The sequence below is a fragment of the Mauremys reevesii genome, linkage group 1 (assembly GCF_016161935.1).
Source record: "Mauremys reevesii isolate NIE-2019 linkage group 1, ASM1616193v1, whole genome shotgun sequence".
Lineage (NCBI taxonomy): Eukaryota > Metazoa > Chordata > Testudines > Geoemydidae > Mauremys > Mauremys reevesii.
In genome coordinates, this window is record NC_052623.1 from 332,294,849 (window position 1) to 332,317,834 (window position 22,986).

At 41.1% G+C, this 22,986-nt stretch overlaps 1 protein-coding gene and 1 long non-coding RNA gene across 6 annotated transcripts; one reads left to right on the forward strand and one right to left on the reverse strand.

Moving 5' to 3' along the window:
- Nucleotides 1–4,584: 4,584 nt before the first annotated feature.
- DUS4L (dihydrouridine synthase 4 like) lies at nt 4,585–15,840 on the reverse strand. Of its 5 annotated transcripts, none has more exons than XM_039516742.1 (8): nt 15,756–15,840; nt 14,814–14,983; nt 14,555–14,690; nt 14,142–14,263; nt 11,637–11,754; nt 10,952–11,074; nt 9,518–9,744; nt 4,585–6,371 (listed from the first exon to the last, which is right to left on the reverse strand). In XM_039516742.1, exons 3-8 carry the CDS (start codon nt 14,662–14,664, stop codon nt 6,124–6,126), a joined length of 948 nt encoding a protein of 315 aa, XP_039372676.1. In that variant the 5' UTR covers nt 14,665–14,690; nt 14,814–14,983; nt 15,756–15,840; the 3' UTR covers nt 4,585–6,123. The 5 variants fall into 5 exon arrangements, with proteins under 5 accessions (XP_039372676.1, XP_039372684.1, XP_039372656.1 ...); XM_039516750.1 differs by lacking the exon at nt 15,756–15,840 and adding an exon at nt 15,412–15,692; XM_039516722.1 differs by lacking the exon at nt 15,756–15,840 and adding an exon at nt 15,412–15,692 and having other exon boundaries at nt 14,814–15,234.
- LOC120392179 lies at nt 15,809–20,910 on the forward strand. The gene is made up of 3 exons (XR_005591615.1): nt 15,809–15,988; nt 17,346–17,484; nt 20,410–20,910. It is a non-coding gene; the product is annotated as an uncharacterized LOC120392179 (long non-coding RNA).
- The last annotated feature ends 2,076 nt before the right edge of the window (nt 20,911–22,986 follow it).

The window sequence follows — 22,986 nt, forward strand, 5'->3', positions numbered from 1 at the left end:
GAACCCCCATTCCTGGGCTGTTCACTCCTGAGCTCTCCGGTCCCAGACAAAACCCTAGGAATCTCTGTCTTGCAGTGGCCAGTTATGCCCGCTGAACGCTGCAAGCTTATATGGTTAATTTAATTAATGTATTAATTTAATTTAATAAATACATTGATATGTACCAGGCTTGTTATCCCAAGGGGAGTCTCTGACACACTTCAAACCAAATGCACTGCTTCAGGTAGAATAAACAAACAGATTTATTAACTATAAATGTAGATTTTAAGTGATTATAAGTCAAAACATAACAAGTCAGATTTGGTCAAATTAAATAAAAGCAAAACACATTCTAAGCTGGTCTTAACACTTTCAGTGCCCTTACAAACTTAGACGCTTCTCACCACAGGCTGGTTGCTCTTTAGCCAGGCTCTTTAGCCACCCTTTGATCAGTGCTTCAGTTGCTTGGTGTGGTGTCTGTAGATGTAGGTGGAAGAGAGAGGAAGAGCCTGGTAAACGGCTCTCCCTTTTATCATGTCCTTTCTTCCCTCTTGGCTTTGCCGCCCCCCCACCCATTCAGAGTCAGGTGAGCATTACCTCATTGCAGTTCCATACTGACCAAAGGAAGGGGAGTGACTCCCCTGAGTGTCTAACAGATTCTTTTGTTGCTGCCTAGGCCAGTGTCCTTTGTTCCTGTGAGGCTGGGTTTATCCAATACCTGCCCTGATGAGGTGTGAACTGCCTCTCTGCTCTTGAGAGTTTTTGCCTGGGGTTATTTTAAGCCATGAGGATACATTTTCAGCCTCATAACTACATACATGAAATTATAACCTATAACATCACTATAACAATTACTATCAATGCATCACGAGTCTTCCGAAGACACCCGACATGACAAACTTTGCATGGGATACCACACAATCATTTTACAAGGATGAACATGGGGGTGCTGGGTGTTCCCCCGAGGTACAGAGTGTCACAATGTGTTACCGAAATATGTTGTTAAGTTGGAAACACCTACAATGAGCCTTTCAGGTAAAACAATGAAGAAGTTAGACAGTGCTAATGGCCTTTCAGCAAAGGCAATGGACCATGGAAAAGGTTGTGCTCACCCACGAACGTTTCAGCCAACCTATGAGTAATGGGCTGCTATGACTCAGGAAGGCATGTAAGGGCATGTGACCAGACCACATGACACTGAACTCCATTTTGGAACCTGTATTTTTCCACAAATGGCTGGGAACTTAGCTTAGAATAAAAGGTTCCCACCATATGGAAAAAACTATATAAGGTGGAGAGTGACATAATGATTTGGCTTCACTCCCCACACAAGAGAACACCTGGAAACCCTGAGGAACAAAGACTGAACTGGGGGAAGTGCTGGTCCCAAGCTAATCCCAAGATATACAGCTAATTCAAATCCTAGCTAGCATATTAAGCTTAGTTTGCTTTTTATTTGCTAAGTAATCTGCTATGATCTGTTTGCTATCACTTCAAATCTATCTTTCTATAGTTAATAAACTTGTTTTATCTTAATCAGTGTGTTTTTGAGTGAAGGCTTGGGAAAAGCTCAGCTCAGTTAAGAAGGGCTGGTGTGTATTTTCCTCTCTATGTTGAGGGAGGGGCAAACTGGGTAATAAATTCATACTGGTCAGGTTTTTGATCAGGGCAGGATGGTACAGCTCTGGGATCCTAGGGTGGAGAGGTGGGGGTACTTTGGCTGTAGCCTCTCTATTGTTGGTTCATGCACTGGTTAGCCAGAGCCTGCATGTAACTGCAGCTGGGTGTGTCCCTGCCCATGTGAATGCTGGTGGGAGTGTAGGACCAGGAGCTGTGTACAGCTTGTCACAGCAGCACAGTGTGAGAGGGAACCTAGACTGGTGAGTCAGAGGGCTCAGTGGTACCCCAGTTCCAGGTTGCATCCCGAGGGGACTTGCCACACCATCCAAAAGGTTTTTTTTCAGTTAATCTAAATTCTGAGATTTTGCTCTTCATTATTTGTGGATCTTTCACTGATGTCACTTGATATGTATGGCAGACAGATCAGCTTTGGATCCATATAGCAGATCTCACCAGCAGACTGTTACCCTAAGTTTATTTTTAACATATGACAAATGTGTAGAGTGAGCAAAACAAATAAACAAAAACCCAAACACAACCATTCTGGAGCCCATGGGAGCACCTCTTAAATAGAACAGATCTCATTCTCTCAAGTATCGCAGGACTTCAGAATCAAGTGGACTTCAACAATTGACTTCTTGTTAAATCATCCTCAGACTTGTCTCTTTTGCTGACAATATAAATGTTGAATGCTATTGACAGAAAAACTCAAAATTGTAAATTGTCTTTATTTCAATAAATAAACCTAGATAATTGTATTGTAATGTCTCAGCTGTGGCACATACTTTATTAAAACTAAAGAATGACACTCTTTTCTGCTGCCATATTTAAAAAGTCTCACGTAACAAACATTTATTCCAAAATAAAACTCACGGCTGGGGGAACAAGAACACCACCCCAGAACAGTTTATGAAGTATTTAATAAAAAAGTTAATCAGGTCCAATCACTTACAAAATTATTACATATATGATTCAGACAATTAGAAAATATTTTCTATTTACTGGTAATTATATTGATACTTCCAGAGGTATGAGAGTCAACAAACTCCCAATTCATTATAATTTACTACTTACTGGCATGAATTTCTGTATAAACATACACCATATGAAACATGATTTTTGTTCAAAATCTTTATTATATTGGACTCAAATTTGTAGCAGGTGTAGAGTGTTACTACCTTGTTCTAATTTTCACTACCTTTTGCTTATGAAAAACACAGTGTGTAGTGACAATCATGGTTTGGGTGAACAAAAGACAAGGTTGTTAAAACCTGACTGAGAGAACCAGGTTTAAAAGTTTTCTAACTTTTTTTTTTTGGATGTAATTCAGAAGACTGCTTCTTACCTGCACTGATTTTATCCTATTTCTATGTGACAGGATGCTGGGCATGAACTGCTGAGCTAATCCTCTGTCACGCCAGCTCCAATTATGGGAGGTAGATTGGAGCTGGCTAGAGAAACCTGTGCCTAATTGGCAAAGGGGAAATAGTTGCTAGCCTGGGGCTGCATAAACAGTTCAGAGGACAGATGGAAAGGGGGAAGTCAGAGAGTGGCTTGGCTTGGCTGTAGAAACTGAGTCCTTAAGGCTGAAACCCCCAATCTGTGTGTGGTGTGATTGCACGCTGTAAATAAACTGCACCAGTGATTGCTAAGCCACAAGGTCTCTGAATGGTTTTTGGAGCAGAACAGAGGCAGGAGCAAAGGGGGCCCTGCTATGCCCAGTTACATTCTGTCATGTCATTATTATACACTGTACAGGAACATATTTGTTAGGGTGTTGTTGTAGCCTTGTTGGTCCCAGGATATTAGAGAAACAAAGTGGATGAAAAAATAATATATTGGATCAAATTCTGTGGGTGAAAGAGACAAGCTTTTGAGCTTACACAGAGCTCTTCTGGTCATCTGTCCAGCAAATGAAAATATTATCAATATATCTCAGGTATATCATTGATTTTGTAGTGCATTTGTCCAGAAATTCTTCCTTAAGATAGTCATGAAAAGGTTGATGTATTGGGGAGCCATCCCAGTACTCATGGCTGTTTCCATGGTTTGGATAAATTATTTGTTGTTGAATGTAAAATTGTTATGGGTGAGGATTAAATGGTTGAGTTTGGTGATGTGTTTGGGGTGGGTGAACGCTTTTCACAAAATAATCACTCCATAACTGACTTCTCTGTCCTCATCCTCAAAGGAAATCTGCACAACACTTTCAAAAGACAAGCTTGGGAACTTAAATTCATAACTGCTAGACACCAAAAATCATGTACAGTAACTCCTCGCTTAATGCTGTAGTTATGTTCCTGAAAAATGTGACTAAGCGAAACAACGTTAAGCGAATCCAATTTACCGATAAGAATTAATATGGTTGGGGGGAGGTTAGGTTCCAGGGAAATTTTTTTCACCAGACAAAAGACTATATATATAGTCTTATATATAGTCTATATATATAGTCTTTTGTCTGGTGGGAAAAAATATATATATATACACACACACACACACACATACAGTATAAGTTTTAAACAATTTAATACTGTACACAGCAATGATGATTGTGAAGCTTGGTTGAGGTGGTGAAGTCAGAGGGTGGGATATTTCCCAGGGAATGCCTTACTGCTAAATGATGAACTAGTACTCGGCTGAGCCCTCAAGGGTTAACACATTTTTGTTAATGTAGCCTCACACTCTACAAGGCAGCACAAATGGAGGGAGGGGAGACAGCATGGCAGACAGAGCCAGAGGGACACACCCTGCAGGAGGCTCCAGGAGCATCTCTAAGGCAGAGGACAGGAGCAGCATATGGCAGTGGCGGGAGGGACAACTGAATTGCCGGCAATTGATAGCCTGCTGGGCAGCTGCCGCACAGGAACTTAGGGGAGCAGGGAGCTGATAGGGAGGGCTGCTAGTCCACCCTGGTTCCAAGCCCCCACCAGCCAGCTCCAAAGGGCTGCTCTTTCTGCAAGCAGTGGATAAAGCAGGCAGCTGCCAAACAAAGTTATAAGGGAGCATTGTGCAACTTTAAACGAGAATGTTCTCTAATTGATAAGCAACATAACAATGAAACATGTTAACCGAGATGACTTTAAGTGAGCAGTTACTGTACTTAAGAAAGACACTGAATCTATGGCTCATTACAAAAGTCTGGAACCTACTAACACCTCTTTTATCCTATGATTGTAGAGGTGATACCTACCCAATTCACCTTCAGTGGTCTCTTGCAAGATGTGTTAACTCCTTAGCTGTTCCACCTTGTATTTAGCTGTAACACTCTGAGGAGCTGGTGTTGGTGAAGACGCTCCTAAGCCAATGGGAGAGTTTTGTAGTTAATCCATCTCCTTGAGAGGTGGTAGCTATGTCAATGGGAGAAGCTCTCCTGCTGACATAGTACAGTCTACACAGCAGGTTAGGTTGATAGAACTATGTTGCTCAGGGATGTGGATTGAGATAGGTCTGTAGAGGTGACCTGGACTGAGTGCCTTTCCCAGTCTTGAAGAAGAGCTCTGTGTAAACTCAGAATCTTACCTCTCACCAACAGAGGTTGGTCCAATAAAATATATCACCTCACCCACTTGATCTTAGGAACATATACTGTACATAGTGCATGTTGAAAAAATCTTTTTAAGTTTTGTGCCCCAAGTCTGCAAGGTACCTAAACACGTGTATAACTTCAAGCGCACAAGTGAAGTCCTATTTTGAAGTGAAGGGGACAAAACAAGCACATGCTTAATTTCAAGCACTGATTCAAGGTCTGATTTGAGACCTTAGTTACCAAAACAATTTCATTCTGGACTTATAGTATCACTTAACATTAAGCAGACAGAGCTTCCACTTGAAAATTAATGGAGTGGAAAACTAAAATTTAATATATTTTCTTCCACTTGGCTAGGAAAATCTGGAACTCTAAATTCAACGTCAGTTTAAGGGATTTCAGGCCTTCAGAGCAGCAAATGGGACACCTAAACCTAAAGAGGGGCAGTGGTGTGAAGCCTCTCTCTTCTGTGATTTAGGGGCCCACATAATTAAAACCAAACATAAATACTGAATTTTCACTTTAGATAAATACTAGCTGGGCTTCTCAGTTGAGCTTTTCTCAATTAAGGGAACAATTCAATATAATTCTGTTTAATACCATTTGAGCCTGTTCCTGTGGCCCTTCTACTCACATGAGTAAGGGTAGCAGCATTGGGAGTGATCTTTGAAAGCACTTTGGTACTGCATATATAATTTATTTTCTCATAAGACACTTTGCTTACAGCATCACATTCCTGTGTATGGCAATGCATTACCATACATATATAAAAGCTATTTTCAAGTCATGAATATTTCCTGAGTTGAAAATGTTAATATAAAAATATAATATGATCAGTTCAGAAATGTCCAGTAATGTTACACTGCATGAGATCTTTCAATGCACTGTGATTTTGACTAATAAATATAAGCATGGGGAAACCTACCACTATAACAAAGTACCTGCAACTCTAAAATATAAAATGCAATATTAACATGATTAAAATACTTTAAAACCTATTACACCCCATAGTGGTCATTGAGGTAGTCCAGAACCGCTGAGGTGCTTGATAAAACATTAAAAACCCTTTTTTCCTGTTTTGAAGTTATCCGTTCCATCATGTACATTAAATGATGATGAAAACACGTAAAAGGAGTCCCATGTTCAAGAGCAATGTCAACCCAGTCCTGGATGCACTTCAAAGGTGTCTCTTCATATCCTGCAAACATGGCTGGATTGGCTAAGAGCCCCCTAGCAACCATTACACCTTCAAATGGAAAATTTGAGAAGTGTTAATATACAATTTAACTTTTAACTTTTTTATGTTTACCTGAGCGTTTTATATAGCACCCATCACCACAGTATCTAATACTTGTGAATAGCTAACTAGAGAGCAGAAGAAGCTGGAAAGTCGATATGGAAACTCTGTTTAACAGTCCAAATCCAAGATTACCTGTGATATTTAGAGGTCCGGTCTACCCAGCTTAATGGCACTTCATGATAGAGGATTTGAAAGAAAACACAGCATACACAGAATGGGAACTTTTCTTCCCAGTTCCTTCAGTAATATTTTGTTTTTATTAGCTAAACATAGGATGATTCTGTTTTTTTGAGCAAAATTTACTACTGATTGACCCATAGCGAGGAAACAAATTCATCCCTTGTGTAACTCAAATGACTTAAAGAACACTTGCACTAGCTGGTGAAGCCTCGGCTGAAATAGTGCGTCCAGTTCTGGGCACCACACTTAGGAAAGCTGTGGACATTTAGTCTTGAGAAAAGCAGACTGATGGGGGAACCTGTTAAGACTGCAAATTTGTTATGGGCTGTTATAAAGAGGACAGGGATCAATTGTTTTCTGTATCCACAGAAGTAGTAGTAATGGGCTTAATCTGCAGTAATGGAGATTTAGGTAAAACTTTCTAACTGTAAGGGCAGTTAAGCACAGGAATAAGCTTCAAAGGGAGGTTGTAGAATCCTCATCATTGGAGGTTTATAAGAACAGGTGGGACAAACACCTATCAGGGATGGTCAATGTCAGGGGTAGGCAACTTATGGCAAGGGTGCAGCTGATTTTCAGTGGCACTCATGCTGCCCGGGTCCTGGCCACCAGTCTGGGGGGCTCTGCATTTTAATTTAAATTTAAATGATGCTTCTTAAACATTTTAAAAATCTTATTTACTTTACATACAACAATAGTTTAGTTATATATTATAGACTTATAGAGACCTTCTAAAACGTTAAAATGTATTACTGGCACGCAAAACCTTAAATTAGAGTGAATAAATGAAGACTCGGCACGGCACTTCTGAAAGGTTGCCGACCCCTGGTCTATGTTTACTTGGTCCTGGCTAGCGGCTGGACTTGATGACTTCTTGAGGTCCCTTCTAGCCCTACATTTCTATGACACAGACAGACTGACTGGGGAGCATAAGGAAACAATAAAGCTGAAACTGACTGTCCTGAATTTTGGCAAGTATCTGGCTGGACAGTACTCCTCCTTCCTCCCTTTACTTGCCACAGTCACAGATCCATCTCTCACCTGCAAGAGCCAAAATGGCTGCCACTGAGGCACCCCTTGTAGCAGTGGTGGGCAACCTGCAGCCTGCATGTGGCCTATCAGGGTAACCTTCTGGCGGGTCATGAGACCGTTTGTTTACATTGACTGGCTGCCTGCAGCTCCCAGTGGCCACGGTTCGCCGTTCCTGGCCAATGGGAGTTGCAGGAAGTGGTGCGGGCTGGCCGCCGCTTCGCACAGCTCCCATTGGCTGGGAACAGCAAACCAGAGCCACTGGGAGTTGCGGGCGGCTGTGCCTGCAGACAGTCAATGTAAACAAACGGTCTCATGACCCGCCAGAAGGTTACCCTGACAGGCTGCAGGTTGCCCACCACTGCCTTGTAGGAACAGAAGGAACTCTCGAATAATGTCATTAATCATTCATATTAAGATGATGAGTGTCTGAGGGTTCTCTGCATGTAGGAGTGGGATACAGTATTTAAATAAAGGGCTTTTGCAATTTGCCTTGGAGGTACTTATTCATAGTTATGCATAGTAGTACTCTAAAGCTTTGTAAGGATAAGGCCTTTTCCTGTAGCCATATTGTAAAGCCTTTGTCTGCAGCCATATTAGGAGAGCAGCAGCCATTAGCGAAGAAGCAGGAAGTCACATCCTCACATTCCATCTAAATTATATTAAAACGATGTAATATTGGGCTAAGGAGATCCTGTCCTAATAGCACCCACTATCACCAGATAAAGAAACAGATCTTAAGATGGTTAAAGAAAACTTAATTTGACAGCATTCTGTCTGGCAAGAAACCACTTATCAATAGTTGTGGTTGTGAAATCCTCATTTCTTTATTGTTTTGTCTTTATGGTCCCCACTTTTCTATTGTTTATCTATATGATCTCTGTCTGGTTCTTTGATTCTTTGTCTGTTGCATAATTAATTTTGCTAGGTGTAAATTAATTAAGGTGGTGGAGTATGATTGGTTAAATAATTGTTTTACAATGTTAGGATGGTTAGGAATATTTTAGTAAAATGATTAGTTAAGGTACAGCTAAGCAGGACTCAAGTTTTACTATATAAACTGTGGTCCAAAAGGAAGCTCTTTGGGAACCGACTCCAGACACAGCCCCAAGATCACAGCTGACAGACCTCAATATCTGCCAATGACACTGTGCAGAAACTGGAGTCCCCCAGATGACCTGATCTTGACTGGCCATCAAGAAAAGTTCATCTCTCTTATTAGGAGTGGTGAGCACTGTATGTGTAGCGTGTGCATTCTGTTTTGGTGATTGTTAATAAATAGAGGTTAAGTAGGCTATTACTGTGTAATGCTCTTTTTCTCGTAAAAGACCCTGTAAACCCACAAAAGATTAAGCCCTGAGTCCACAGGGAATGGATGTTTACGTGGAGCCCGGAGGAGTAAAGCCTGGAGCCCAGAGTCGTAAAGCCCAGAGCCCACAGAGGGGTAAAGTTAGGTGCCTTTTACCTAGAGCCCTAGAAACTGGGAAAGGGTGGAGGGCCTAAATTAACTGGGTTACGCCTGAGCCTTAGGAACAGGGTAAGGGTGGGTGCCCTAGAGTGTAAGGTTACACCTGAGCCCTAGGAACAGAATAAGGGTGGGTGCCTAAATTAAGAGGGTTACGTCTTGAGCCCACAGAAGGGTAAAGGTGGGTGCCCCTAATGTGTGAGAGTAACAGAGAATTTTGTGCTGGTAACAGCTTTTAAGTGTGTCTGCTCATAAATCCTTAAGCTGTCAGAACCAACCAACTTCATATCTCAGTTCTCTCCTTGAAGAGTGCAAAACACTCAAATATAAGTTCAACTTACAGACAAATGTGTATTTTAAGAAGTACGTTTCCCAGCAAGTTTATTGAAATAATACCCAAAGTATTCTGAGTTCTTACCATCTGTCCCCGTCATATGATGAATATTCTCGGCATCTTTTAAAGTTTTAACATCTCCATTAGCTACAACAGGTATAGACATATTTTGTTTAATTATTTTAATTGCATCATAGTGTACTGGCTGATGTCGTTCTTCTACATTTCTCCCATGAACTGTAATCCAGGAAACTCCAGTGGCTTCAGCTTTTCGGCAGAGATCTACAGTTCTCTTTAGGTCATCATGGATTCTAAAATTGCAAGGAATGTAATAATTATCCTCACCATCAAACAGTTATCTGAACTGCATGAAATCCCATCATAAGGCAGAACAAACAAGAATTGTACAAATGAAGAAAGAACATGATTGTTGGAAGATGAACAGATCTTTTATCATATAACACATTATTTTAATAAATTAATATCCCTTGATTTAGTATTATCCTGTTTAATCATGTCACTAAAATTGAAAGGGTGTCCAAACTTTATAACAATTGCCAGAAACCCATGAGGCTCTTAAAAATATATAATTTTGTGTAATTTTGTACCAATCATGAAATAACTCACATTTATATAGCACCTTTCTTTCTGAAAAATCTCAATCAACTTTAGATCTTTATTAACAGAAACTTTGCTGATATACAAAACCTACACAGGAATCACTGCCTCCACCACTGAAATGCAACATGGCAACATATCACAATATTTTAGAAGTCAGTGAAGTGAAGGATATCTTTTTCCAACTGAAACTGGAGTGAGAATTTAGGTAGGCAGAATGACAAGGAATTTGATAAGGAATGTAAACAAATCTTTAAGCAATCATGATTCGTCAGTATCTATTTTTAATGCCTCATCTAAAAGACAGCTTCTCCAGCTGGACAATGCCATTAATACCATACTAGATATAGTTCTAAACTGATAAGAGGAAGAATATCACTAACTTACCAACACCATTTCCTGTTCCCTCTATGTTCCTTTGAGAGCTCCCATCCAAGTGGTAACTTGACCCAAGTTTGCTTAGCTTGGTTCAAAGCACTAGGTGATATGGTAGTATAAACAATACAAAACTATTCAATTAGCTTGTGATCATTTTACCTTTCCTGAATTCTGAGTTTTTTAAAAAATGCATGCCTTTTAGGTTGTTTTGCATATCAGTGTGTTCTTGCAAACCAAAGTACACTTGACAACATGTAGCATCAGAGAAACACTGACTGCAATTTTGTAGGATTACATGTCCCCAAATGTATTTTGGATGAGAAAGAAAACAGATCCTGACCAGCTAGGGTTGTTACAGATCTCAGGGTTGACCTACCAAAAAGCTGAGTGCAAGTTTCCACAGACCATGCGTACGGCACTTTTTCTATAAAGGTAATATTAACCCAACACATTTTCTGTTTTGCTTGATTAAATAATAAACATGCTTCATTGTCTTGAGACATAGTAGTGGTCTAAACTTACCTTATCTTAATAGATACTGAAAATCTGGGGTTCTCTACTTGATTTCTTACGTGTCTCACCATATCTTGAACCAGCTCTGGTTTATTTATTAAACAAGCACCATAACCTTCCGCCATTGCCCATCTTTAAGTTAAAGAGAACAATGTTTGTATTGTATATTTGCAATAAAAGATCAGTTTCAACATAATGCACTATTTCAGTTTCCTTCTCAACACATTTGGTGAATTATTTTGTGGACAGGGAGGAAGGCAGAGATAGTACTGGCTATGGGTGAAAGATAGTCTTATGGTTAAGGCTCAGGTCTTGGAAGACGTAGCTTCAATTCCTGGTTCTGCCACAGGATTTCCTATGTGACTTTGGACAAGTTACTTAGTCTCTCCAATTTTGTTTCCACTCAGCTAAATTATAACATTTTTACCCATCCCCTTGCCCCCAAAAGGGCATCAGAAGGAAAAATAAATTAACATTTTTGAGGCACTCAGATACAATGTGATTTGGGCCAATAAACAGATAGATTCCTCTCAGGTTTCATCTTCTCGGGAAGACAAATCAGAATTTCTACATTTAAGGACTACCATTAATCTATCATTATTTCCTTTGGATTTAGAAAACTAGGAAGTGATTTTTTCATTTTCATACTGATTGAAACAATTAGGAACATTCTTCCAACTTCTTAAAGTTTTACCTCTGAGGACAGCCGCAATTTAGATCTATTCCATCTGCAAAAGGACAGACGATACGGGCAGCATCAGCTAAAACCTGTGCTTCATTAGCAGCAAACTGAACAATCAGTGGGCGATCACCTAGTCAAAGAAAGAGCTCTTTAGAATATACCATAACAAGAACAACGCATACTACATATGAAACTCACCCTTACTAATTCTTCAAGTAAGTCAACATAATCAGGTCTTTAACATAATCAGTATAACAACAGAAGATTTAAAAAAAATGGTAAACAAGAATTCTAAACTTATGAATGTTTTGTTATAGCTGGATAAAGTCCATCCCTTGTATATCTTCCTTTCCTGCATAACTGAAAATAAATTTCTAATAGCAATAGTATTTTCAATGTGTGTTGCCACAAGAAAATAATTTTTAGCAGAAACATTTATTTCTAAATTAGAATCCCACTCTTTTTACAGAATAAAAATAGTCTCCAATGACAGAAAGAGAGACAAGTTTGGTTTTTTTTTGTTTTTTTTAAAGATCTATGCAGACTTCATTTCTTATGTTGCCTTATATTTGGATGTTCTGACACACAAAATATAAGGAAACATTAGAAACTGTACAGAATAGGGTTCTTATAATGGTGACATTTTAATAACCAATTAAGAAGTAAAGAAATTCAGTTAAGTTTTAAATATATTTTTAAAGTAAGAAAATTGGAAGGTTATAGTTCATAAAACCAAAAATTTCAGCAAGTCTAGAAAAAATAAAGGTTCTAGCACCAACCTTAATTACACTCCTTTATCCATATCTGATTTTTTTAAACACATACCACAAGAGCACCACAAGACCAAAGAAAACTCTTAATATGGGATTATAAACTGCAAACCTAATCCTCTAATTCAGAGTTTCCAAAACTTGGGACGCCGCTTGTGTAGGGAAAGCCCTTGGCAGGCCGTGCCGGTTTGTAAGCCTGCCCCGTCTGCAGGTTCCGCTGATGGCAGGTCCCACTGGCCGCAGTTCGCTGCTCCAGGCCAATGGGAGCTGCTGGAAGTGGGACGGGCCGAGGCATGTACTGTCTCTCATTGGCTTAGGAGTGTCTTCACCAACACCAGCTCCTCAGAGTGTTACAGCTAAACACAAGTATCTGATTGTAAGCCCTGGTTGCCAGGGGTAGGCTGGGGTAGGCATGACCGCGTGGTGCTGCTGACTGGGAGAGCAGCCTGAGGCAGAAGCCTCCAGCTGCCATGATATTCCAGGCAGGACTGACTCTCCATTAGACAAAACTTAAAGAAGAGAATGACCTGGGGAGTCATTCCCATTTTTGTCCAGGAGCCCCCGACAGACCTCACCGAGGCTGGCCAGGAGCACCCATGACAGCAGCAGACGGTACAGTATGACTGGTAACCGTCACTGCCAACTTGCAAAACAGCAGACGGTACAGTAGGTCTGGTAACCGTCTTTGCTAACTTGCATAAGGCAAGGGGATGCTGCTGTGTAGCACTGAAGTACAGCATCTGTCAGCAGCATCCAGGAGACATACGGTGACATGGAAAAAAGGCTGAACAGGCTCCATGGTTGCTGTGCTATGGAGTCTGCCCGGGCAATCCAGGGAAAAGGGTGCAAAATGATTGTCTGCCATTGCTTTCACGGAGGGAGGCTTGACTGACAACATTTACCCATAACCACCCGTGACAAATTTTTGGCCCCATTAGGATCTCAACCCAGAATTCCAATGGGCGGGGGAGACTGCGGGAACTATGGGATAGCTACCCACAGTGCAACACTCCAGAAGTCGATGCTAGCCTCGGTACATGGACGCACACCGCCGAATTAATGTGCTTAGTGTGGCCGCGTGCACTTGACTTTATACAATCTGTTTCCAAAAACTGATTTCTGTAAAATCGGAATAATCCCATACTGTAGACATACCTATAGTCTCAGGTCTGATGCTCTTTATGTCTGCAAGGCTTAGTACCTCAGCAGCAGTGGTGCTAAAGGCTGGTCTACACTAGGCACTTACATCAGCATAGCTACTTCTTCAGGGGTGTCAAAAATCCATACCCTGAGAGATGTAGCTATTCTGATCTGTTGACAGAAGAATTCTTCTGTAGACCTGGCACTATCTAGCTACTGCCTCTCAAGGCGGGGGATTACCTACACTGATGGAAGAACCCCTCCTATCAGCGTAGGTAGTGTCTACACTGATGTGCTACAGTGGCGCAGTTGCAGTGCTGCATCTGTGAAGCTGTAGCATTTCAAGTATTGACAAGGCCTGTGGACCCTGTGGGGACATAATCAACCTTCAGTTAACAACCGGAAAACAGAAAGGCAACTAGATTAAAAGAATTTAAGGCCAGAAGGGACTGTCATGATCATCTAGTCTGATATCCTGCATATTGCAGGCCATAGTACCTCACCCCTCAAATCATGATTTCAAGACTTCAAGTTACAGAGAATCTACTATCTAAGATCAATTATTGCATAAAATCCCTGGAAAAACAAGAACATATAAAATAAATACCTTTGCTTGTTGTGAATTCACTGTCTCTAGCTTTCACAGATCTGACAAAATCTGCAGCAATTATCATTGGTGTATAACACAAATCACAGCTGTATTTCCTGACCAAAGTTCTGAAAGCCAACCTGTGAGTAGATGGACATTTGAATTGAAATAAACCAATCCAAAACATACATTGTTTTCCTACATAAATGATTTTAAAATAAAATTATGTAAGTGCTTTCAGTCATACAGCACCTAATACAGTGGGGTGTCTAGGTATTACCACAGGATAAAGTTTAAACAAATAAACATGCATTTTTGAAGCATGTTTTCCAAACTGTTAAAAAAAGTGACCAGATTTATTTTTATACTTAACATATATTTACATGGAGAAACCATTGAAAGTGTATAGTTAAACATGAGTTGTTACTTACTTTGAATATCGGACCATAGGGGCACATACTTTTACAAAGTGCCCGGAATGAAACAAATCTACTGGATCCTTTTGTTGACATTGTGTGGTTTCTATGGCGTCACTAATCATTTATGAGTTTCAATACTATTTAAAATCTGGAAAAAGAAAACAAAATTTTAAACAGAACTCTTACTACTTATTCCCAATTCTCATAGCATACAGCAATGGATAACTGTTCAAAGTTAACTAACAAAAAAGTTAATAGAATTTACACTAACTTCACAAGGAGGATGGGGAAAGGGGGGAGGGTGGTTCCACCGCCAAGGTCTGGGGCTATGTCCTGGTGAGAAGTTAGTGTCCTGCTGTCCTCAGTTTGTGGGAAGCAGTTTATGGATTATATTACATCTGTTTTAAATATATCCTTCGTATAGGTCTTATATTTAACATTCTGCAACAGAAAGCAATACACCTACAAATATATTTTTGTTAATTTGCGCAACGCATGACTAACACAGAAATGGGTACTTGACTCTCAGCTAACTGAATCTCCTAGAAATACAATAAAGAATATGCTCAGATACTTGGAAAAATTAGTTTACGCTATGGAGACTGAGAAAGTGAGAGATATACTATACCAGTGGTTCTCAAACTTTCGTACTGGTGACTCCTTTCACATAGCAAGCCTCTGAATGCGACCCCCTTTACAAATTAAAAACACATTTTTATATATTTAACATCATTATAAATGCCGGAGGAAACACAGGGTTTGGGGTGGTGGCTGACAGCTCGTGACTCCCCATGTAATAACTTCATCGTTCCCCCCTGAGGGGTCCTGACCTCCAGTTTGAGAACCCCTGTACTATACAGAGGATTTACCAATTTTAGCTCTAATTACTGTCGTGAAAAATCCAATGCCCATGAATACGACAGAAGAAGTACACAAGACATCCTCAGCGAGGGAAGGAACGACAGGGAATGGGGGAGAGACAGACAGACAAACGGGAAGAAGACAGTGGGGCGGGAAAAGGAAGAGCAATAAGAGGACGGGGTTGAATGGCGCAGGGAACGATGCTGAGCCAGCTATGCCAGGCCTGCTCTCCCCAGCACCCAATACTGCGCCCCACTCTCCTGCCCCCATCCCTCCCCGGGCCCCTCCCGGCCCAGCTCCCCTCCCCCCTTGTGCCCGCTCCCGCCCCTCGTAGCATCAATCGCCACTTCACCCGCGGCGGGAGATGCCAGGCCAGCGCGACCTTTCCCCTCTGACCCTTCACCCCCCCAGCACCGCCCCTGCCCACAGACACCGCGGGGCGCGGCATTCTGGCGCTGTCGCGCGCCGGTCGCTCTTGGATGACGTTCGGGTCTCCGCGAGCTGCCAGCATGGAGGAGGCCGCGGCGGGAAGCGGCGGTGGTAGCCCTGCCCTGGGACTGGCTCTCGGGGAGCTGCTGGGGGACGGTGAGGAGGGGCTGGCGCGGGTCCGGGGGGGGGGAGCAGGCGGTGCGGGGTAACGGTGAAGTCGGGGGCGGCGGGGACACGAGCGGGGGGCCGGGCAGCAGAGGGTCTGAGGTGAAGTGAGGGCACCGGGCAGTCGGGCTCTGCGCGGGGCACACAGGGCTTTGGGCAGCGGAGGGGCCCTGCAGGGGGCCGGCACCAGGCTAGTGGTGCGGGCTGTGTTGGGTTTGCCAGCCGGACTAGGGACCGGAGGCTGCGAGGCGGAAGAGCTGGAGGCTGCGGAGGAGTTTGCTGCGGTGGCAGGGGAACCGTGTCTCACCTGTCTGCTCGCGTGGCTGTCTTGCTGCTCCTGCAGGTCCCCATGCACCAAGCTCACTGTCTGTCCTGCTGGCTGGAAAGAGGGGGTAACTGCCCGTGCTGCGAGTTGTTCTAGTCCCTGTGCTTCAGGTTTATCGTGGCATCAAATGAAGTTAGTAGGAATTGTGTTGTTTTTAGTGGCCCTTCCACACACGAGATCCTGCTGTATATACTGTGGGGGGTGGAAGGTGGCTCCTTCTTACTGAACGTCCTGTTAGTCCCTGTATGCAAGGCTTGCTAGCTCAGGAATTTCAGGTTCCTAGTCTGTCCTCTGATTACATCTTCCTCTCTCTAAGAAGGGAGAACTCTGTATTTAAATTGTGCTGATGTTAGTGTCATCTTGTTATGTGGATCGATTGCATGTTGGAATTGCAGTCTCCTCTTTAAAAAGCAAAATCCCATTATAAAAGTTGTCTGTATGCCTCCTCTTCAATTTTTATCATAATGGCTAGAATAGAGCTAGGAGATGTAACAAATCATTGTAATCATTGTTAATGTTTAGAGTCTCTGGTTTAATTCTAACGTGGATCACAAATGAAATTATTTTGGTGGTTTTAATTTAATTCCATAGAAATTAATCCGTTTACAAGATTGCAATATGATTTGATGGTGTCAGTTGCAATTGTCAGTTTTCTGTTTGCGATTCTCAGTAATTTTACTCTGGGTAAAACTTCATCTCATTTAGCTTACAAAATTCTGAAGAGGAAATGGGAAGTATAGTTTTAGTGTAATGCATTCCTGAAAAGGTGGCTTTATCCAGTTTTGGATTTAGGCAACAGGACATGGGCAATAAAAATGATGTGATCAAGCATGTCTCCTTTAAATTTGCTCTTTTTGCTAATGGTTGCTCCTTAAATCAAAGTCCAGTTATATTCTAGAAACCAGACCACACCTGCTAATAACATGGGGTGTAGGTCTCGTATACCTGCAGTTCTTTACATCCTTAAATATGTCTGTAACTTTTGTGATGTGAAAAATAAACAGCTTAAAATATATTTTTCAGAATGTTACGCTGATTTTTTTAAGAGAAGACTTTGATGTAAAGACTTATACTTCTCAATCTGTTCATCAAGCTGTGAGCTGAACAGTTAGCAAAACTTGCTCAAGGAATCAGTCAACTGGATAAAGAGCTTCACTTACAAGTAAGTACTAGATATGTCATTTGTTTCAGGCAATCATGTACAAACATAGTTTAAAAGTTCAGTATTTCAGTCTTGCATGCTCCTAAAGTTTCCCCACATTCTCAGTAACTGGAGAAAGAGGAGACTAAGGGAGGATATGATAGAGGTATATCAAATCATGAGTGATGTGGAGAAAGTGGATAAGGAAAAGTTATTTACTTATTCCCATAATACAAGAACTAGGGGGTCACCAAATGAAATTAATAAGCAGCAGGTTTAAAACAAATAAAAGGAAGTTCTTCTTCACGCAGCGCACAGTCAACTGTGGAACTCCTTACCTGAGGAGGTTGTGAAGGCTAGGACTATAACAGTGTTTAAAAGAGAACTGGATAAATTCATGGTGGTTAAGTCCATAAATGGCTATTAACCAGGATGGGTAAGGAATGGTGTCCCTAGCCTCTGTTTGTCAGAGGATGGAGATGGATGGCAGGAGAGAGATCACTTGATCATTGCCTGTTAGGTTCACTCTCTCTGGGGCACCTGGCATTGGCCACTGGCAGTAGACAGATACTGGGCTAGATGGACCTTTGGTCTGACCTGGTACGGCCGTTCTTATGTTCTTTATGTAACTAGTGACTAAGGGTATGCCTACACAGCCCACAGCAGCGAGCCTCCCAGCCCAGGTCCACAGACTTGGGCTTGCACTAGCGCTCTAAAAATAGCTGTGTACGCAGCATTTCAAGTTGCCTCCGTAGTCTTCAGAGTCTGAGCTGTGATTTCAAAGCAGTGTCTACAGCTGTTTTTAGAGCGCTAGCATGAGCCTGAGTCTGTTAATCTGGGCTGGGGAGGCTCATTTCCACGGGTTACCTAGTCATACCTAGTGTGTGTCTTTCAAGAATGTTAACCACAGTGCTTGTTCGATGCACTTCCTCCTCTCTTCTGCTTTCTGACATTTTCACTGGGAACCAGTTTTTAAAAAGTTACCTGTTACAAACATAAGACAAATCTAAATTTACCTTATTGAGTGATCAAGTAACTGATACAGTGATTATTTGGTACTTTCAGATAGATTCTGAGCTTCTTGAAGTGGGGATCATGTGTAAAATAACTACACAGAGAGACTGTGTATTGTGTGGAAGTAGAGAAAGAACTGACAGGGATTTGTAGGGGATCTTAATGCATGACAGTCTTTGTTAGCAAGAGTTAGGCTAGCTGTAACCCTACTAACGCGAGATTTGTAGAAGCAAGGATTGTGTGAGGCGAGTGGAAAAGAACTGTGTGAGAAGTTGTTTCGACCCTGTGTAGATAAGAGACTCCAGTCTACATTTCGTATTAAGTGAGAAAAACAAGATGTCAGGATGACCTATGTATAAACAAAATGCAGCTGTTGCTTATTATCTGTAACAAAAGTATAAATGCTTGCTGTAATTGTTTACCTGTTGAGAGACCAGTCTAGGAAGGGGAGACAGTGTCCTAGTGCACTCTCTCCCTGCTGTAGCTGCTAAACAGAATAAAGTATCTGACTTTGCTCTACCCAAACAAAGAAGTGAGAACTAAGTTTTCTCCGACAATTGGATGATATGAAATCTTCAGTAATTGTTGCAGTTAGCAAACAATGTAATAAATAGAAAGCTAAAATTATAAATGTAGGAGGTGTAGTTCTTTGTTTGCATAACCAGTGCCATTCCCAACACTAGTGCATCTATATCTAAGGCCCTACTAAATTCATGGTCTGTTTTGGTCAAATTGCAGTCAGAGGATTTTTTAAATAGTCAATTTCATGGTTTCAGATGTTTACATCTGAAATTTCACAGTGTTGTAACCGTTGGGGTCCCTACCCAAAAAGAGGTTGTGGGGGGTCGCAGGATTTGCCACTCTTACTTCTGCGCTGCTGCTGGTGAGGGCGCTGCCTTCAGAGCTGGGTAGAACCCTTGGCTGGATGTCACCAGTCCTGCCCCTCCCCTACAATTGCCAGATATCAAGGGGAGGAGAGATCAGGTTACACAGTTTGTGATGCATTTTTCACGGCCATGAATTTGGTAGGGTCCTATGGATATCTGTCAGGTGTAGAATACACCTGTAAATCTGGGATTTTCCTCATAGGAATTGCATTTTCATACTATTAGTGTTTGTTAGCAGGAGTAATAGAACAGTAATACACTTTTCTCAGAGCTTCATGAAAGATCTCCCTCCTTGTGTGGAACGTCCTTTGACACCAGTAGAAGAACATTCATGTAAGGAGAGCAGAGTTTCAGATCTACTGTGCATATCTAAGAGGATGATTGTCCTAAATATAGAATTAACTGGAAATACTTTACAGGGGGTGGTGACACTGTGGGCTAGTTAGAAGCTTCTCTCTTCTAGAGACTTGTGTAAATGTTTTGTTCATGTCCCAACTATATAAGAAACCTGAATTTTTCTCAATTTATCCCTTGTAAATGTTTTTCCACATCTCATATTTTGACACAACTGGCATTCTGGGTTTAGAAAAATCCAGGATTTAGTTAAATATGTGAAGAAGGCAAGGGCTAAGGTTAATCACTGAATGGTGTGTAAATTTAAACATCATTGGCTGTAATCTGCCTGGTTAGACCAGGTGCTGAACATTAATTCAGAAAAAAATAATTGAATAAATAAAAAGTTTGTATTACTAAAATAAAATGTTTGTGTCCTTAAAGCATAAACTATATCACTTTGGTGCTGACTGTGAAGAGTCTCATCTGATTGAAAATTTATTATGGACACAAATGAGTTTACAAGGTAGAGGGGTTTGTCTGTAAAGCAAGTGGGAAAAGTAGAGAGGTCCCTTATCACTCAGGGATTCTTCCTACCCTAAGAATCACTTTTCTCTTCTAAGCCCACTCATGGATATATGCTTAAAGAAAATCTGAGTTTGTATTTTTGGAATTAGCCTTGCAAATTATGATTGGTGGTCTAATTTTTCAGGTAGTTGCAACACATGAGGACTTATTGGCACAAACAACTGGGATTGGATCTCTGGAAGGTATAAATTCATTTTGTGCTGGTTAATTTTTAGTATAATGGAGACACTGTTAATAGCTTCATAGTTAAGGTGACATCAGACTGCTGAGTAGTAACGTTACTACTGGACAGAGGTCTTAATTTATTAACTTACGGCAGTTTTCTTTAATGTCAGCAGATGGAGCTGTAAGGAGAGTATTTTGTTAATACTTTTTTTTTAACATAATTACACTATAGAAAGATTTGTTAATGGAAGGAATGTTCTAAGCAACTTAAATAATGCAATCAAGTTTCTGTAAGTATCTTCAAAACTCACACTGTTTTAAAAATTTCATACAGTAGCCACCAGTCTATCAACTAACACCATACAGCGACATGTTGCCATGAATACCAGCTTTGTGAATGGTGGAACATGTTTCTAATGTCATTTAACCTACAAATAAAGAACAAAGTAATTATTTTGTGGTCTTAGTTGCATCACTTCCTTTTTGTAGTAAGAGGCTGCAAAATTAAATACAGATTTTTGACTCCACTGATTGGAGTCTGGGATAATACCAGTTGCTGATCAAAAAGTCCTAATTTGGGAACTATCATGTCTGCATGAAAATCTGGTCATTATGTGGTTTTTCAAAATAGATATAAGGTTTCAGAATCTCACTTACTTTAAGATTACATTGTGGGTCCCATTAGCCCAGGGGTTCTCAAACTGGGGTCAGGATATTACATGGGGGTCACGAGCTGTCAGCCTCCACCCCAAACTCTGCTTTGCCTCCAGTATTTATAATGCTGTTAAATATATAAAAAGGTGTATTTAATTTGAAAGGGGGGGGTGTCCACATTCAGAGGTTTCCTATATAAAAGGGGTCAGCAACACAAAAGTTGGAGAGCCACTGCATTAGCCCTACAGTCTTGCTAATTTCTTCCTAACAGTCTTGCTTGGTGGCATCTGCAGATTTTATGAGCGTACTCTCCACTCCCGTATCCAAGACATGTAATGCAAATATTGAATGGTACAAGACCCTGGACTGATCCCTGCAGGACCCCACATAGATATGACCTCCCAGTTTGACAGCAAACCATTGATAGCTACTTTCTCAGTACAGGCTTTCAACCAGTTCAACAATTATAGACTTGGTTAAAGTTGATGAATGTGCTAACCAGATGCCAGGGGATTTGTGTCCCCCCCTTTTCCTCTTCTGGTTTTCTAATTTTCAGCAAAATCAAAAGGGCTCTGGCCTCTGATGCCGAGAACATTCCTTGAAATTTTGGAATTAAACTGATGTGTTCAAAAGTTACTATGTTACAGCCAGCCAGCCAAGCAGAAAAATGTCTCTGCCAAAAAAGAAGAAAAATGAGTTGTCAGACTTATGTATCAAAATTGCTAAACACTTCTCCTCAGCTCAGCAGTGTCAACCCTTACAATGCTAGTGTTTTCTAAATTGCCAGGCAAATGAATGCTTAGGAAGATGGTTTGTACTCCACATTCAAATGACTGAAGTAGGCAAGTGCTGATAGTCTGATTAATGGACTGATAAACATCCCCCAGTCACATTCCTCACCCAGTAGCAATTTGTGCCCAGTTGAACTTAAATGCCCTAAAACCACGCTTGGTTTTGAAGGCACTCTACACTTATTGGGAAGTCTTAACAATAGAACTTGCTTGGAGACTTCGCTCTATGATGGCAAAGTTCTTTAAACATTAATTCAGCCTTGAACCACCCCTATTCAGTATACATGGTAAGATACTCACATTTTGAAACTCATGGAAATAAAGTATGAAGAGGTTAAATTACTTGTTCGAGTCATACAGTGTGTCTGTTTCAAAACTGGCATCAGAGTTTGGGTTGCCCAACTCCAGTCTTGTGCTCTAACCCGTTGTTCATGCTGCCTTCTTTTGAATTCAATGCCTATCTTACAAACTATAACCAATAATTGCAATTGCATCCTTCTTTATAGTACTATATGCTGCTCTCTTTGACTGTGTTGCTGGAATTGTGTCCATAAAGATGGTTCTAATTTATTTCCCCCACCCCACCCCACCAGCTCATTCAGTGAGAAACTGTGCATTAGCTCTTTCATGTCAGTATTCCCAAAACTGCACATCCTCCTGCTCCCTGGGCACTGAATTGGTACCCACTTGGGTGTCTAACCTGAGGTCGTGTGGATGGGTGCCTTAGGTATAGATTCATAGGATGTAAATATTAAGACACCAAAATGGGGCCAGATACTTGGGTAATGGGAGTGGAGAGCAAATTCTGATTTAACATTTTTTAAGGGTACAAACCTTAAATTCCCAAAGTTAAGGTTTTACTTTTTTTTAACATTTCACCTCCTCCTCCTCCCACCCACCATGAAATAAAACTTTTATCAGTCAATCCACCTGAAATTTAAGTTTGCTCCTCCATCTACATAGAGACCTTTTTAAAAAAAAGATGGGGCTTTTTGGTCTTTGTCAGGGTTGGGATTATACAGCATATTTGAGGGATGCTAGTAAAGTACTTCAATTTTAAACAGTTAAAAAAATCTTTGTCAGTCTGGAAA